This window comes from Priapulus caudatus, unplaced genomic scaffold (assembly GCF_000485595.1).
Source record: "Priapulus caudatus unplaced genomic scaffold, Priapulus_caudatus-5.0.1 Scaffold115, whole genome shotgun sequence".
Classification (NCBI taxonomy): Eukaryota; Metazoa; Priapulida; class Priapulimorpha; order Priapulimorphida; family Priapulidae; genus Priapulus; species Priapulus caudatus.
The window spans coordinates 517,262-531,572 of NW_014577176.1; the positions used below are offsets into that span (position 1 = coordinate 517,262).

General features: G+C 39.4%; 3 protein-coding genes and 1 long non-coding RNA gene across 4 annotated transcripts in view; 1 reads left to right on the forward strand and 3 right to left on the reverse strand.

Moving 5' to 3' along the window:
- The window catches only part of LOC106805477 (cilia- and flagella-associated protein 54-like), a 9,105-nt gene extending 5,071 nt beyond the window's left edge, over window positions 1-4,034 (reverse strand). Inside the window, exons 1-6 of the mRNA XM_014807071.1 lie at window positions 3,853-4,034; window positions 3,331-3,436; window positions 2,198-2,341; window positions 1,734-1,961; window positions 1,365-1,508; window positions 730-843 (exon numbers count right to left, since the gene is read on the reverse strand). Of these exons, the coding sequence (XP_014662557.1) occupies window positions 730-843; window positions 1,365-1,508; window positions 1,734-1,961; window positions 2,198-2,341; window positions 3,331-3,436; window positions 3,853-4,034 (918 nt within the window). The remainder of the gene's footprint in view (window positions 1-729; window positions 844-1,364; window positions 1,509-1,733; window positions 1,962-2,197; window positions 2,342-3,330; window positions 3,437-3,852) is intronic.
- A 441-nt stretch (window positions 4,035-4,475) lies between these two features.
- LOC106805502 (geminin-like) lies at window positions 4,476-11,016 on the forward strand. The gene is made up of 7 exons (XM_014807120.1): window positions 4,476-4,631; window positions 6,914-7,033; window positions 7,876-7,963; window positions 8,733-8,891; window positions 9,502-9,584; window positions 9,940-10,074; window positions 10,294-11,016. The coding sequence occupies exons 1-7, from the start codon at window positions 4,533-4,535 to the stop codon at window positions 10,498-10,500; spliced, it is 891 nt and encodes a 296-aa protein (XP_014662606.1). The 5' UTR covers window positions 4,476-4,532; the 3' UTR covers window positions 10,501-11,016.
- On the reverse strand, window positions 10,749-12,211 carry LOC106805504. Its single transcript, XR_001393439.1, has 3 exons — window positions 12,118-12,211; window positions 11,717-11,809; window positions 10,749-11,560 (listed from the first exon to the last, which is right to left on the reverse strand). It is a non-coding gene; the product is annotated as an uncharacterized LOC106805504 (long non-coding RNA).
- A 64-nt stretch (window positions 12,212-12,275) lies between these two features.
- LOC106805478 (choline transporter-like protein 1) lies at window positions 12,276-14,309 on the reverse strand. Its single transcript, XM_014807072.1, has 5 exons — window positions 14,016-14,309; window positions 13,673-13,813; window positions 13,405-13,520; window positions 12,472-12,638; window positions 12,276-12,290 (listed from the first exon to the last, which is right to left on the reverse strand). Exons 1-5 carry the CDS (start codon window positions 14,117-14,119, stop codon window positions 12,276-12,278), a joined length of 543 nt encoding a protein of 180 aa, XP_014662558.1. The 5' UTR covers window positions 14,120-14,309.
- Between the last annotated feature and the right edge of the window lie 2 nt (window positions 14,310-14,311).

Here is a 14,311-nt window from a genome sequence, read left to right on the forward strand (position 1 = left end):
CACCCGCGCTGTCCGCACGCTGCCGGAGCCGCTATGTCGCCACCTGTCACGCACCCACGCCAGCTGGTCGGGGTTTTGGTGCAACTAATCCCCAATCAGGCGGCGTGTGCGTGACAATCATTAGCGGTACCGAGTTAGTGTGTGAACAGGCCCGGTGATGAGTCAATGGCTGCTCGGAGTGACGTTAAGAGCCGCTCATCACCGGGCGGGATTACATGCGCTAAATGCGGCGTGAAAAAGCTGTTAGCGCGTGGGGCAGCGGCCATTTTGACTGCTCGTGACGCGTTTGCGTGGATAGGCGGAGCCACCTCCTGGACGGTGCCGTGGCAGAATAGCGGGTTGCTCCCGTTAGCTCCCGTTGGGGGCCGCCACCGTCCAGTGCGGGCAGGGTGAAGCCAAGCGAACGCGGATGCGCGGGGCACGGTGGTTGGTGGGACATGGCACGTGGTTGCCATGTCCCACGTGCGAGGGGGGCGCCTATAAAAACAGCTGCACGAGCTGTCTCGGGGAATCTGCTCCCGACTTCAGACGCGACCACTTGTACCTTGTAACAGTGCAGTATTGAATCTAAATTAAACGAACAACTAGTCATGGTATATATTCTTTGACTTGTCTTTCTCTATGTCTTTTGGATACGAATACGACATCACAATTTATAACTATCAAGTAACGTCAAACATCTTCGTTACATAAGAAGTACAAGTAAACAAAATAAGTTTCACTTTGTACCTTAAAGGCAGCCATTCTGAATGTTTTCCCTGCTTTCTCGATATTAGCACTGCCATTGGATTTTTCCACCTCGTGCAACTGATGAACCTTGTCCAAGCCTCTCCTTGCAAATTCCTGTATAATCATATCAATTAAACTAGATTTTGATATACACATATGGGATTACAACTCGTACATCAATGAACCCTTATTAGTAAAGGGGTGATTATGAGGAAATCTTCACGATTGCAATACTATTGCTATTGCTGAAAGTACGATTGCAATATAACTATATCGATCATACCATCATACTATATCATACCATGTTCAAATTTTATACATGTGCAGAAAACAAACAAAAAAACAAATGATTTCCAAAAGGTTAAATTGATCGAAAAATTCAAAACATTTACTTTTCATAAAATTCAATTATGTTCATTTTATACATTTTCTTTCATGACTAGAAAACAAGCCTAACGAGTATGGCCAACTAAATTAACATTAGAAATAAAACAACTATAACAATTCATGATAAAACAACTATGGCTGTGCAAAGCCATGCACTTATTACTACATTTTTGGAGGCAAATGCTTGTCAAGGAAACGTGTGGTTCTGTGTGGTCATAAACTTACCAGTGTTGTGAATAAAGAATTACCTCTGCATTGTTATGCATTTCACACTCAATGTAGCACTGGCACACTGCTAAATACAAGGTGCTTCTCCAGCTGAGAAAGCCAACTCCCAATAGTGGATAGGACTGTTCCATGCATGTGCAACTCCAAATTAAAAACTCAACTGCCTATATAAAAACCACAGTTTGGACAAAGAATAAGCATAGGTAAAATTTTTAATCATACATTACAACACATTCGTTACTGCTACTCAATCATACGTACATACTCATACATGCAGGGCCTCTGTAAGCAAAGTCAAGTATGCATGCATGTGTGATGTAACCTGCACCTGCACATTTTACTTGAATAATAACAATTGAGCATATATATGGCAATGAATTATTACTTACCTTAGCAGAGTGTTCATTCATCATCAGCATTCTACACAAACCGTACATCAGCACGGTGGCATTATAGACGAGCCAGAACACCTCCGGTACTTGCAAAACATACTGCATGAATATCTGCAGAAACTTTAGAAGCTTCATCACACTGCAAATGGTGCTTGCATCTATAGGTGCTTTGGATTCACAGAGAGTCTCACACCTACAGCCCACAACTCCTAGCAATGCACGACCCTGTGGGACAGATGTCTTTATTAAATATATGTTGTTGTGCCTATAACTGATATTGATATTTAATATGATTGACATTATAATATACAAATTCACACCACTGTGAACTTCATGCTGCTTGAAAATAAATACATTAAAAAATATTATTGAAATTATCAAGAATATGAATAGAAGACAATAAATAGGAACTTGCAGTGAAATACAATAGACAATACATTATTTAATCAGAAATAACTGACTGTGAGTAGTGAAAGTGGAGAGTCCAGTCCACTAGCGAAAAATTCTTTTTCGAGCTGTAGCCCATCAGTTATGCTGAATATGTTCGTAGACGAAATCTCGCACAGAGCAAGGCTGTAGCAATGCGTCTCCGCAAGATAGCAATGCTAAAACAAATCACATCAAATGTTACTACCAAAAATCTTGTATAACCACCACCCGCAGTGCCGGATTAACCATTAAGCAGACTAAGCACGTGCTTAGGGCACCAGGTCCAAAGGGGGCACCACAAAGTTGGGAAAAGGGTAAAAAGAAAAAAAAATGAATAAAGATTTGTACTTCCCAGGTGTACCACAAGGGGCCCCCAGCAATACAATACAATACAAGGGGCCCCTAATGCCACCCAACAAGGTGCTAATTCCCAATTATCAGAAAGTGAAAGGTACTCAAAGACTTGTCAGACACTCATTGATGCTTATCCAGATGACATGAACAACACTTTGTCTACAGAGCTTCAGCAGTTCCATTCATATGTTCTTCATAAGTGTAAAACAACCAAGAAAACATCTTTCACTCACATGGAACTTTACAACACAATTGCAGAAGACAAACTAGAGAGTGCCTTTCCAAATGTTGAAATTGCCTTAAGAATATTTTTAACATTAATGGTCACCAACTGCACAACAGAGAGGTCTTTCTCACAACTAAAACGTGTAAAAAAAACAAATAGATTGACTCGTAGTCAGAATGAAGGTGTACATGCATGTACGCTCAAAATTGCCTCAAATACCATCTCCTGCTATCTACATTTTAAAAAATTTCTGGGGGAGGACCCCCATACCACCGCCTGTTTATCACCACCCTCCATGAAATCCTACATAAATTTTTGTACTGCTGCAACCTGCATTGTATATTTGGTCAGACAGGTCAACAACTAAAATGGACTGGGTCAGTGTGGAAAGGAGGGGGGCACCAAGATTGGTCAGTGCTTAGGGCACCAGTGAGCCTTAATCCGCCCCTGACCACCCGGCCCCTTCTCACCAGAAAAAGAAGTACCTAGATGTCATCATTACAAGCATTATTCCTTGTCATTGGTGACAGCATAGCCAACAAATTCTAAAAGGATCCATAGTACATAGTCATATAGTAGTAGTACCTTACATTCCAACAGAAAATCTCCTATCTCAATTAGTTTGCTATGTAGTATTTGTTTCTGAAGACGATTCCTATATTTTTCCCAGATGGCAAACAAGGTTTCTGACCTGGAAAACATATTAAAATTAAAATAGAATTTATTGCACAAATATCACTCCGATACATTGGCAAAAATAATTAATTAATGTACTAATTAGTAATTACTATAATATAATATAATAAATTAATATTACACACACACACGCACGCACACTCACACACACATATATATTATTTTATATTCAATAATTAATATATTCAATTGCATAGTAAGCCAATATATGTATATATATATATACATGTATCCAATAATACAATAGTGGCAATACATAATCCTAAGGCTAAGTAATATTATTATTAAGACTAGAGTAGGGCCTAAAGTGCTCATGATACAATCACAGAGGGTAGGCCCTAATTGGCAGTAATTACGGAAGAGTAATAGCTTTTATACCGGATTAATGACTATAGACCCGTTGTAACTTACAGCTTATGAGGACAGCTGTCACTGTCACCTGCACTTTCTTCAAGTCTCACACATTTTTCTCGGCTGGTTTTCTTGTTACAAATTTCAATCTGTTCCATGAAATCTGAGAGTTCCTGCTGGAGTGATAATTCAACCACTCCGCTTACTTTCCCTGGAAGAACCTTTAGGCGTGGTCGAAACATACCGGGTAAACTCATTATAACTATAAGTTATATAACGATATTAAATATCAAAAGTCAAACGTCAGCTTCCTGTAGATGCAGGTCAGATCTATGCCATGATCAGGTCAACGTAGTTAGTGGGTAACTGCAGCTCGGAGCGTTTCTATGGCAACACCTTCTTTGCCTCGAAAATGGCACTTGGTTCAAAATAAACGACACGTCACACCTGACGTTACTGTCGTAAGATCCTGTAACTCTCACATAGATATCTACTATATACATAAAATATATATATATATATATATATATATATATGTGTGAATGTAATTGTTTATAGATAGTGTATATTAATTGTAGCTATCTACGCCTATGGTCAGTCTCATACCACGGCGTAGAGAAAATCTTTAATGACGTCAACATTTTAGCGCAGGGGTTGTGATTGGACAATCGGGAAAGGGGGCGCCACTTATCGGTCCCGCTTCGTTTCCGAAATACGAATACGAAATACTAGAAGTTGTTATGAATTTTCACGCTTCTCAGTCGCAAGAAAATGCGAAAATTACAAAGTTCTTCTCAATGAAAGGCGTAGACGAAAGAAAAAGGAATACAGCAGCGTTGGTTAGTTTTATGAGGGTATCTGAGTGAGAGACGGTCTCCTACGTTTACCTACTCTGTTATTTGCGAAAATTGCCAGTGTCACTAGCCTAGGCCTATAACTTATAAGTATAACCCAAACCCAGGATAGGTACAATAATGTAAGCCTATCCTGGGTTTGGGTTACATTATTGTATCTAGTGTCAGTAGGCCTAACGCTGAGAGCACAGGGACTTGAAGCGTTTCAATAAAATATAATGCTAACTAAATACGAAATCTATTTACTACTACTAGTAGTCTAGTGTACTACCAAATTCTTAATGTTTCACCTCTCTTGAATCACCTATTATTGCCGACAGTTTCCTGTAAATTCCGTCCAAATCCTACGTGCAACCATATTCGCGGCTCCACTGTTGCACGCTTACACTAATATATATAGTATAATACTTATATAATACTTATATAATACTTATACTAATCTATATATATTAGTGTAAGCGTGCAACAGTGGAGCCGCGAGAGCAATGGCGCCGGCAGCGTATATTGTACTACTATATATATTAGTGTAAGCGTGCAACAGTGGAGCCGCGAGAGCAATGGCGCCGGCAGCGTATATGGTTGCACGTTGGATTTGGACGGAATTTACAGGAAACTGTCGGCAATAATAGGTGAAAGAGAGTATAGAAACATTAAGAATTTGGTGGTAAATAGATTTCGTATTTAGTGAGCATTATATATTATTGAAACGCTTCAAGTGCCTGTGGCTGAGAGGGTCTATGTCCCCCAGGGTACTGCCGGAAGGTACCCTGGGTACGGTCCGGTATACCGGAACGTACCCTGGTACTATCTAAGATGCCGGACCGTACCTTGCCTACTCCAGTTACGAGTCTAGGGAGTCGTCTACGCCTACTCCCTAACCCTAATCCTAGTAGTATTAACCCTAACCCTAACCCTAACCATATCAAATAGTTACCAGGGTACCGGTACCAGGGTACGTTCCGGCAGTACCCTGGGGGACATAGACCCTATGAGCGTCAGGAACAGTGCAGTGGCCGCGTGACAGTGTTATCACATAAATGATATTTTTATGTTGCCTATAAACATTACTATATCAATTTTTGCCCTAAATATGCACATGTTTTCTTATCAGCAATAATATTTATATCAAATCTCCATAAAATTTTCATGCACTGACCATTTCATGTTCCTCGTAATAATTTATGGTTCTTGGTTACCATATTCTACAACATCCTGCACTGTATAAGTGGCATACGTGGAGGCGACGCATGCGCAACTGGACTGCCATACTCGCAGCCTCGTAAATTGGAAATAAGGCTGCCGTAACTCCAGCCACGGCCTTATTTTGTTTGCCTCGTCACAGTATATACACTACAGCGAACTAATGTGTACTATTAGCAGGGTGCGAAACTAACGGGAGTCCAGAGTCAAATACTCCCTAATTTATTTTCGGACTCCTGATTTGACATATGCAGGAGTCCATGTGACTCCCTGAAAATTCTGCTATATGCACTAACTAGTTCGTTCCACAGCATGGCCTCGCGGAATTATCGTATTTTTCCAGCAAATGTCCCTAAGAAAATTTAGCAGATGTGCACCGCAAATGTCCTCCAATGTCCAACGTGTTATTGTTAATATCTTTAGTTTTGAACTTCAGACTGCCGACTCCCCCATTTTGCTGCGGACTCTCTCTTTTTTAGGGTAGGGGGTTCGTTGGACTCCCTACTTAGTTAAAAAGTTAATTTCTAACCCTGTATAAGTATAAGTTGTAACAAAGCTGAACTAAACTGTACTATAATGCAAAGTTTAAGCAAGTTAATGCAAAGTTTAATAAAACAAGCCAAATATTGTAAGATATTTATTTTCTCTGTGATATACTTTTTCATCAGTTTTTAAGAAGGTAGACGATTTTCCAATGGATAGGTATCAAGTTTTGTATTGACGTTGGTATTGCAGCCTGGTCAGTGGTCGGGCTAGGGTAGCAGTGGGTGGGTGTGTATAAAGGTTGTGAGATGTCCTCATTTAACCAAGAAACTTTAGTTCCTGTGCTAGTGTTGTTGTTTGGTGTTGTGTCCGTTGGTGATGTGTAATGAACGAGCAAGACTCACCGACACTAGGGTTAACTCAAGCGTGATTATGTGACTGATCCTTACCATTCACACGTGATTGATTTTGGAGCTAGTTTTATTCTTGTGCCATTCATCGGCTAACCAGTGCATGACTTTTTATATCCCAAGCTTTTAATCATATCAATGAGCTTTTCTGTATTATTTTTACATATCAAAAAGGCGGAAAGACAAGATGTTGCAAAGCCTAGAAGAACTCTACAAACTTTACAGCCAGCTGCGAATAGCAAAACTAGGCTAGTTGGGATTCAAGGCACAGTGGATCCAACACTTGTGAGAAAGGTAAACAACATTCTGTTAAATACCATTTGCTGAGGAGTGAACATTCAAGTATTTTCGTTTATTTGTTTAATCAGTGTAAATGGAATATGGACATACATCTTGAAATAAGTTAGATCAGATTTCATGATAATATAACAATAAGTTTACATAAGTTATTCATTTATTAAACCTGTTGCCAATAATTCTAACAACTAGTCTAGTTCGCTGTGTCAAGCTAACAACTAGTCTAGTTCGCTGTGTCAAGCTGAATAAAATTGCTTTAGATTGCCACCAAATGACACCATGACCACTCAGAGTGATAAATGTAATCTACTGGTATAATGCAATGATAAAATAGACCACAATGACACGTGTGGTTCAATAGCCTAGAGTGCACATGCATAACCCATACCTAACCCATAGAACTACGCAACTCTGCCGTCACATACCAAATGGTAATAACCATGTTTCTGACTGGTCTACGACTAAGAGTATGTAAGATTAAATAGTAGGAAATTTTCTTCTGGACACACAAATAAAGATAGGCATCCAAATTTGCAAACGCGCAGACAACATAAACAGGGAAGACAGCACATACAAACTATCCCATGTCTCTGACAACCTCATGAAGCCCAGGACCTCATCGTAAGCCGCTCGCAAGACCAGGGGTGCCACTAGCAACACTAGCTGATCCATATCTGGTACTTGTCACCTACTGTCATCTGGTGTCAACTGTCAAGTCAAAGCAACTTCATTCAGCTGGACAAAGACAGCTAGAGCAGTCGTTAGAACAGTCGTTAGCAGACCTGTCAATATGTTTGGAATGAGTATGACGTAAGTTAATATACCAAGTTTGTACACAGAGAAAAGAAAAACGCAAACTGCACGATGATGCCACCTGTATGAGCAGTCCTGCTAAGATAACAAAATCTGAGCCAGCATTTATGTCAGGTAAGGTCTTAAGGAACTGCTTACAATTTCACTGGTCTACCAAACTGCTACCCTCATGTGTGGGAAGCAGTGTGCAAAATTAGCGCTATTTTGCCGGTAGCCGTCGGTTCAACCCCCCATGTCGATTATGTCGTTCAACCCCCCAGTAATTATCGAAATAAATAAATCAAAAAAAAAAATCAAATCATGTAATCAGTCCACTTGGCCTATTCAAAATTTTGCCTATCTTGCCTTTATATCAACAATATTTACCAATTTCCTGACTAGTTTTTACTTAGTGACTACTAAAAAGTAAATCATGTTCCAGCAATTCCTCTCAACAAGTAGAACTCCACTGATATCAATGAAATACTGAAATACTATGAGTATGCGTAATAAACTCAAAGCTAATACTTTTATTAATAATGGAATAAATTGAACAAAATTAAGGGCCTGTTCAAACTGGTAAGGGCTTGTTCAATTTTGGGTGGGCCTGTTCACATTTTGGCTAATTTCATGCCCTGAGGAAGGCATATGCCTATAGTGTGTGCACGTATAGCAAAGGGACAGCTAGTAGGAGGATTGTCTGTCTGTCGGTAGGTGTCATTCAACTCTTATAGACCTTATTATGCTCACCTTAAGACCTTATTATACCTTATTATACATTATTAGACCTTATTATAGACCTTATTATGCTCGCTGACATGAAATTTTTCTCCGGAGATTTGCGGTCTATAATATCGAATAAATGTATTATATATGAACAGACCCGGCATTGTATTTCTTATAGGTGATGACAGGATAGCAGCAGTTAACATATACTGTGACCGCATCCAAAGAAAGAGTGGAGGTAAAACTGTGAAGGGCGTGGCTTGTCAGACAGAGGAAACTGGCGCAGCAGCAAAAGAAAAAACGCCTGACGAGCAAGCATTCGAGTTAATGTGCCAGGGTTAGTGTCCGATATAATAATATGTTAATGTTTCTACTTAAACTTGAATTTATGTGGTAATGTTACTTTCAAAGTGAAGAAATATTTACCTTGTCAATTTAGTAATTGACCTTGTTTCAGCAGGGTCATGTAGGATTCAGCAAATATTATTAAATTCGACCGTCGAGGCCCTGATGAATTTATGATTTATAGGTTATAGGCTATTATTATAAATTATTTTATCACCGCAATAGACATAGAAGTATTATTGTATATTATATGACTCGATGTGAAAAGTACTAAAATAATGATCCTGTAGAACAATACATCATTGCAATATATAACATTCACGTGATCATGTATGTATGTATGTATGTATGTATGTATGTATGTATGTATGTATGTATGTATGTATGTATGTATGTATGTATGTATGTATGGATGTATGGATGTATGGATGTATGGATGTATGTATGTATGTATGTATGTATGTATGTATGTATGTATGTATGTATGTATGTATGCATGCATGCATGCATGTATGTATGTATGTATGTATGTATGTATGTATGTATGTATGTATGTATGTATGTATGTATGTATGTATGACGTGATCTGTCTGTATTTGTAGAGGAGGTTCCACTGGAGTACTGGAAGCAGTTGGCAGAGCAAAGAAGGGATGCATTAGAAGAAGCCTTGAAAGAGAATGAAGAGGTATTAGTATAGCAGTCATTACATAATGATGTTGTCGTTGTGTGAGTTCTGTAGTGGCTAAGTCACATATTTACGTAGATATCGGATGAGAGAACGAAAGCTTTATTGCCACTTCTACTCAATATGAATTTTCATTATATGTAAGAACAATGGTTTGCTCCAGGTTGTTATTATATCCATGTCCACCACACAAACTAAGATTATAGTGTGTTAGTGACTACTGCTATAGCTATCTAAACATGTTACATAAGGACTGTGATGCAGACCAGCAATGATGTTCCAGTAGTCAGCATCTGTTTACACTGACATGCTTCAACTACTCAGTATTACTACAATGTCTGAAACTGTGCTGTAGCTTCATGAGAAGAACCAAGCAATTGGAGAGGAGCTTAGTGGCCTAAACAGCGAGAACGAAAATCTGAGAATCGAATATGAACAAAGAATAGAAGAACTCGTCACCCAAGCTGATTATTTTAGCACCATGATAAAGGTACAGTTCAACATATAGAAATTACTATGTCTTTTTGTAACCTAAACCAAACTGTGTTATCTAGGTAGAGGTGTTTTGTAATCTATTTCTATCATAAGTGACAGTTGTAGTGCCAGAATCTTGTGCCATGGAACCCTGTAGCGCTTGTTAAATGTGATCGTGGTATCATATTAACTCTAATTCTCATGGAACCATAACCTTAACTTTACATATTAACAGACTTTAGCAAATGGTGAAAGTCACACAGAAGGCAGCCTGGCAGTAGACTGTGACACTGCAGAAGAAGCTGACAAGCTACTTGGTGATCAATCAGAAGATTGTGATGAGAGAGAGGATGGTGCCAATGATCTTAGGAATGAGGAAAATGAAGAGGCAAGAAGACTGCTGGAGACAGACACAGAGAGTGGCTACCACAGTGTGGCATAAATACAGGCATAATGTGTAACATTGATTTGATATTTCCTTTAACACGCCGTTTACCTCATTGCTAGTTAATTACTAGTTTTTTGTGTTACTCTGATCACAATATGAAGAATTTTAGTTACATGATGTTGTGTGAGTCTCTTAGTTTTGATTTTTTGTGTATTGCACCAGCATTTCAGTTGGATGGCCGACAGCTCTGTATTTGCAAGGGGTGTAAATGATTTCACTAAGGAATGCAGTATTGTATGTTCATTGTCATGTGTATGAGACGTTTATGTGTTTACTTTTACCTGCCATTGTATGTCTGTCAATATACACATCGATATTGTCTGTGCTAATGTAGTAGTTAATGTACCATTGAGAGACTTGGTTTCCTTTTGTAAGGCCTTAATGCATATAATAATGCTGTATAAAATTTCCATTGTCTCACTAATTATTATTTTTATATTGTATTAAAATATGTAACCCACAAATAATTTTTTTGAATAAAACTATAAAGTAAGATTTAATTCAATCTAAGAAAACCATTTTATTTTAAAGCACTTGTGTAATAATTTCTTACAAGATTTCAATTTTTGTACCTTTATTTGAACATGAAATTTTATTAAACATCACAGAATGTGACCACATCTGCCACGTATCAAATATTTATGTACTAGTTTAATATTCTCGTTTGCTTGTAAAAACTGCATCTGTTTGACAAAACCTGTAGAAGACTAACACTGCATCTAGATGAAACAATTAAAACTGGCCTGCACAACAATAACAACTTTGTGTATAGGCCTGAACTCATTTCAATATTAATTTTCCAATGTAGAATAATGCTAAATTTATGCCGAATCTTAAACCTACGTCATATTACAAGTTTGTTAAATATTATTTGTGAAATTGGAGAATGAAAAAAGAGATTTTTATGTGGAGGTAATGTGGGAATCAGGATATCTGTGAGAACATGTATTATTACCAGAAGCTACTTCTTAGAAGTCGTTGGTTCCACGAACACTACCTTTGTCTTGCGCCGTTTCTCTGCCTTTAGTGCATCCGAAGCATTTTCAACAAAAGCCTAAATAATCCAGAAATATGTTACGCATGACAAACACGGTATAACTTTGAAGAAATTAATGATATTGTAGAGTGGAGCATGATTGTTGGCGTTTTTGATGAGTAACCACGGCAGTATACGGGTGTTTTCTCGTGTGGTGGGGAATAACAAACGCACCATGAGGTTCTTGCTCATGTAGTACGGCTTCGTGACGCCGTCGTTGAGTTCAGAATCTTCACAGAAGCACAGGAACAACGTGTCGATGGTCATCTGTTAAAGAGCAGACATATTCAGGGAATCATGGTAACATTAGCCACTCACATTTCTGTTCCGAAACAATTTACCCCTTTCCTATGCAATGTGATCTGCTGCCACCTATCATTTCTGTGTCGGTACCGACTTGTGTCCTGAACCATTAGTTAGTAACGTGCGTGGTCCATACACCATTTACACATGTAATACGGTCCGTTACCACCCGTCATTCCCGGTCGCATACAGATTTACCTTTGCGAAATAGAACGTGTGTGTGTATCATCGATGTGGTATTGGTTTAATGAAATCTAAACTCCACAACCTACCTCGTATACTGACAAAAACATGTCGGCGATGAAGAAAGCGAAGATGCAAGCAACGGCTACCGGCGTCCATCTGTAGTACACGACAACATCCAGGTGCTGGGGGGGAAACACGAGCTATCGTAGATACGAGTGCTAGAGCCTCTCTCCACCGTCTATCGTTATACATATATAAGCTGAATATAATGCGTTACGACGTGCAGGTGTTTGATTACATTCATTTAAAAAAAATTTGATAATAAAACTGAACAAAACGTACCACCGCAGACGAGAGGCGAGCGGTGGCATTGGTGGCACGTACGTAAGGACTCGCTGGTTCACGTTGTATATGTATGCGCCATCTGTCGTGCGGCTTACCTCCACTAGAAGCAGCCCGATGACGGCTGTGCAAGCGGTCACTCCGATCTTGCCGAGGAAGAGCGTGAAGTCGCCGACGCTGTTGATGGCGGCGATCCTTAGCGCGTTACCGACGATCAGCATGAACGCCTTCTGAGCAGCCTTGCACAGTCCGTAGCCGTGGATGGCTGCATCAGGAAACAGGCGCACATACTAACAGTGCGAATGTGACCACTATACCAGTGCTTCTCAACCTTTTTAAACGCGTGGCCCACTTAGACTGTTGAAATTTTTTCGCGGCCCACTACCATAAATGAGGCAAGAAAAATTAAATTTAAATTTAAATTTTTTTACTAAAACTGATTAAAACTCATTCTGCATACTTCAATGAGACACTTGAGCTTGCTTCTTGGAAATAATAAGATCAAGTCGTGGTTTGATGGGGGACAGGCTCACACGCAATGTGGCATTAAGAGTGTCTGCTTTGAGACTGTTTCGTGCTTTTGATTTTGTCACAGTTACAGTGGAGAAGCCAGACTCACAAAGATAGGTTGTGGTGAATGGTAACAGAAATTTGATGGCACGCTTTGACAGTGAAGGGTATTCATTACTTGCAAGTATCCAGAATGAAGGAAGGTCTTTCTGTGTAAGCTGAAGCTTCAGAGTACTGTCCGTAGAAAGTTCTCTTTTTTTAATTTTTTTTTTTCTGGCCGAGTTCGCGGCCAGAAAGAGAGAGCTTCGCGGCCCACCAGCGGGCCGCGGCCACCGGTTGAGAAGCGCTGCACTATACCATACACCATTCTCATACCAGTCGGCATTTGAAAAGCGATGATTTCGTTATTAAACATGTTTGTATTTATTTAATAAGGAATGAATAATAAACAAATGGCAAGTAATGGAGTGTGCTGCAATAATGGAATGCTAATGTATTGTGTCTGTTGCTGCTGTAGGTACCTATTTCGATGTAAGCGTTTCTATTTAGAAACTTGAGAAATTTTTCAAAGCACCACAGGCAGCAGGAGAGACATTTGAGGATGTATGTGACCATCTTGTTCTTCTTGTAGCGAAGCCTAGAAAAATTAAACGATTGAAACCTTATTTTATGCGCAATATTATTCCGTTCCCTTCCAAATTTCATATATTCAATATTCTTGTATTTTTAGACGTCCAACATAACAGGAAGATATTTCACCCACGACACGTGGGCGCTATGGAAACGTACATCTTTTCAATGTAGAGGAGGATGAGGCGACACAGCTGGACAAGGGCGATGATGAGAGAGCCGAACGCCACTGATCCCAGGTGGTAGCGGATCAATCGACAGGTGGAGGCAGCGATTGGGCAGCCGAGCTTGCTCTTGTCTCTGCAATGCAGTGAATATAGCAAAGCGTTGTGGGGTGGGAAGGGGCGCATAGCTATCGCTGATGCATGGCATAGACTAAAGATTAAGCATTTTATATGATATCTTACATCTTATACCGATATGTTTTTTAACAAAGGTCATTCACCTGCGCACGTACATTTTGCACAAGTAGAGAGCCTTAGATAGTATTGCGATTGTATACCTGGTAAAGAACCACGTGGCCACCGCGCCTGCAATGATCATATGCTGGCAGGCGATTATGAACTGGACTAGCCACAGTCCTCCAAAGATATAATACCACTTCATATACTGTAAACGTAAACATGGTTACTTCGCACGAGAATCTGTCAGTGAGTATGATAACAACCTTTGCATACAAAGACGCGAATTCTTCCCAGATAAAAACAGAAGATGTAAATCGTAAATTAACGTATTAGATAAAGCGAATTTCTTCGTTAGGTCAATCCAAGGCGTGCATTTATGAAAAGACAATTAGTT

What these genes read in the sequence shown, in the direction of transcription:
- LOC106805502 (XM_014807120.1), top strand. Translation starts at nt 4,533, where the DNA reads ATGAATTTTCACGCTTCTCAGTCGCAAGAAAATGCGAAAATTACAAAG. An exon ending in TGAGCCAGCATTTATGTCAG is followed by an intron (nt 7,964 to 8,732) that starts GTAAGGTCTTAA and finishes TATTTCTTATAG; the next exon opens with GTGATGACAGGATAGCAGCA. An exon ending in ATTTTAGCACCATGATAAAG is followed by an intron (nt 10,075 to 10,293) that starts GTACAGTTCAAC and finishes ACATATTAACAG; the next exon opens with ACTTTAGCAAATGGTGAAAG.
- LOC106805478 (XM_014807072.1), bottom strand. Translation starts at nt 14,119, where the DNA reads ATGAAGTGGTATTATATCTTTGGAGGACTGTGGCTAGTCCAGTTCATA. An exon ending in CTCCTCTACATTGAAAAGAT is followed by an intron (nt 13,521 to 13,672) that starts GTACGTTTCCAT and finishes TAATTTTTCTAG; the next exon opens with GCTTCGCTACAAGAAGAACA. An exon ending in AAACGCTTACATCGAAATAG is followed by an intron (nt 12,639 to 13,404) that starts GTACCTACAGCA and finishes TTCCTGATGCAG; the next exon opens with CCATCCACGGCTACGGACTG.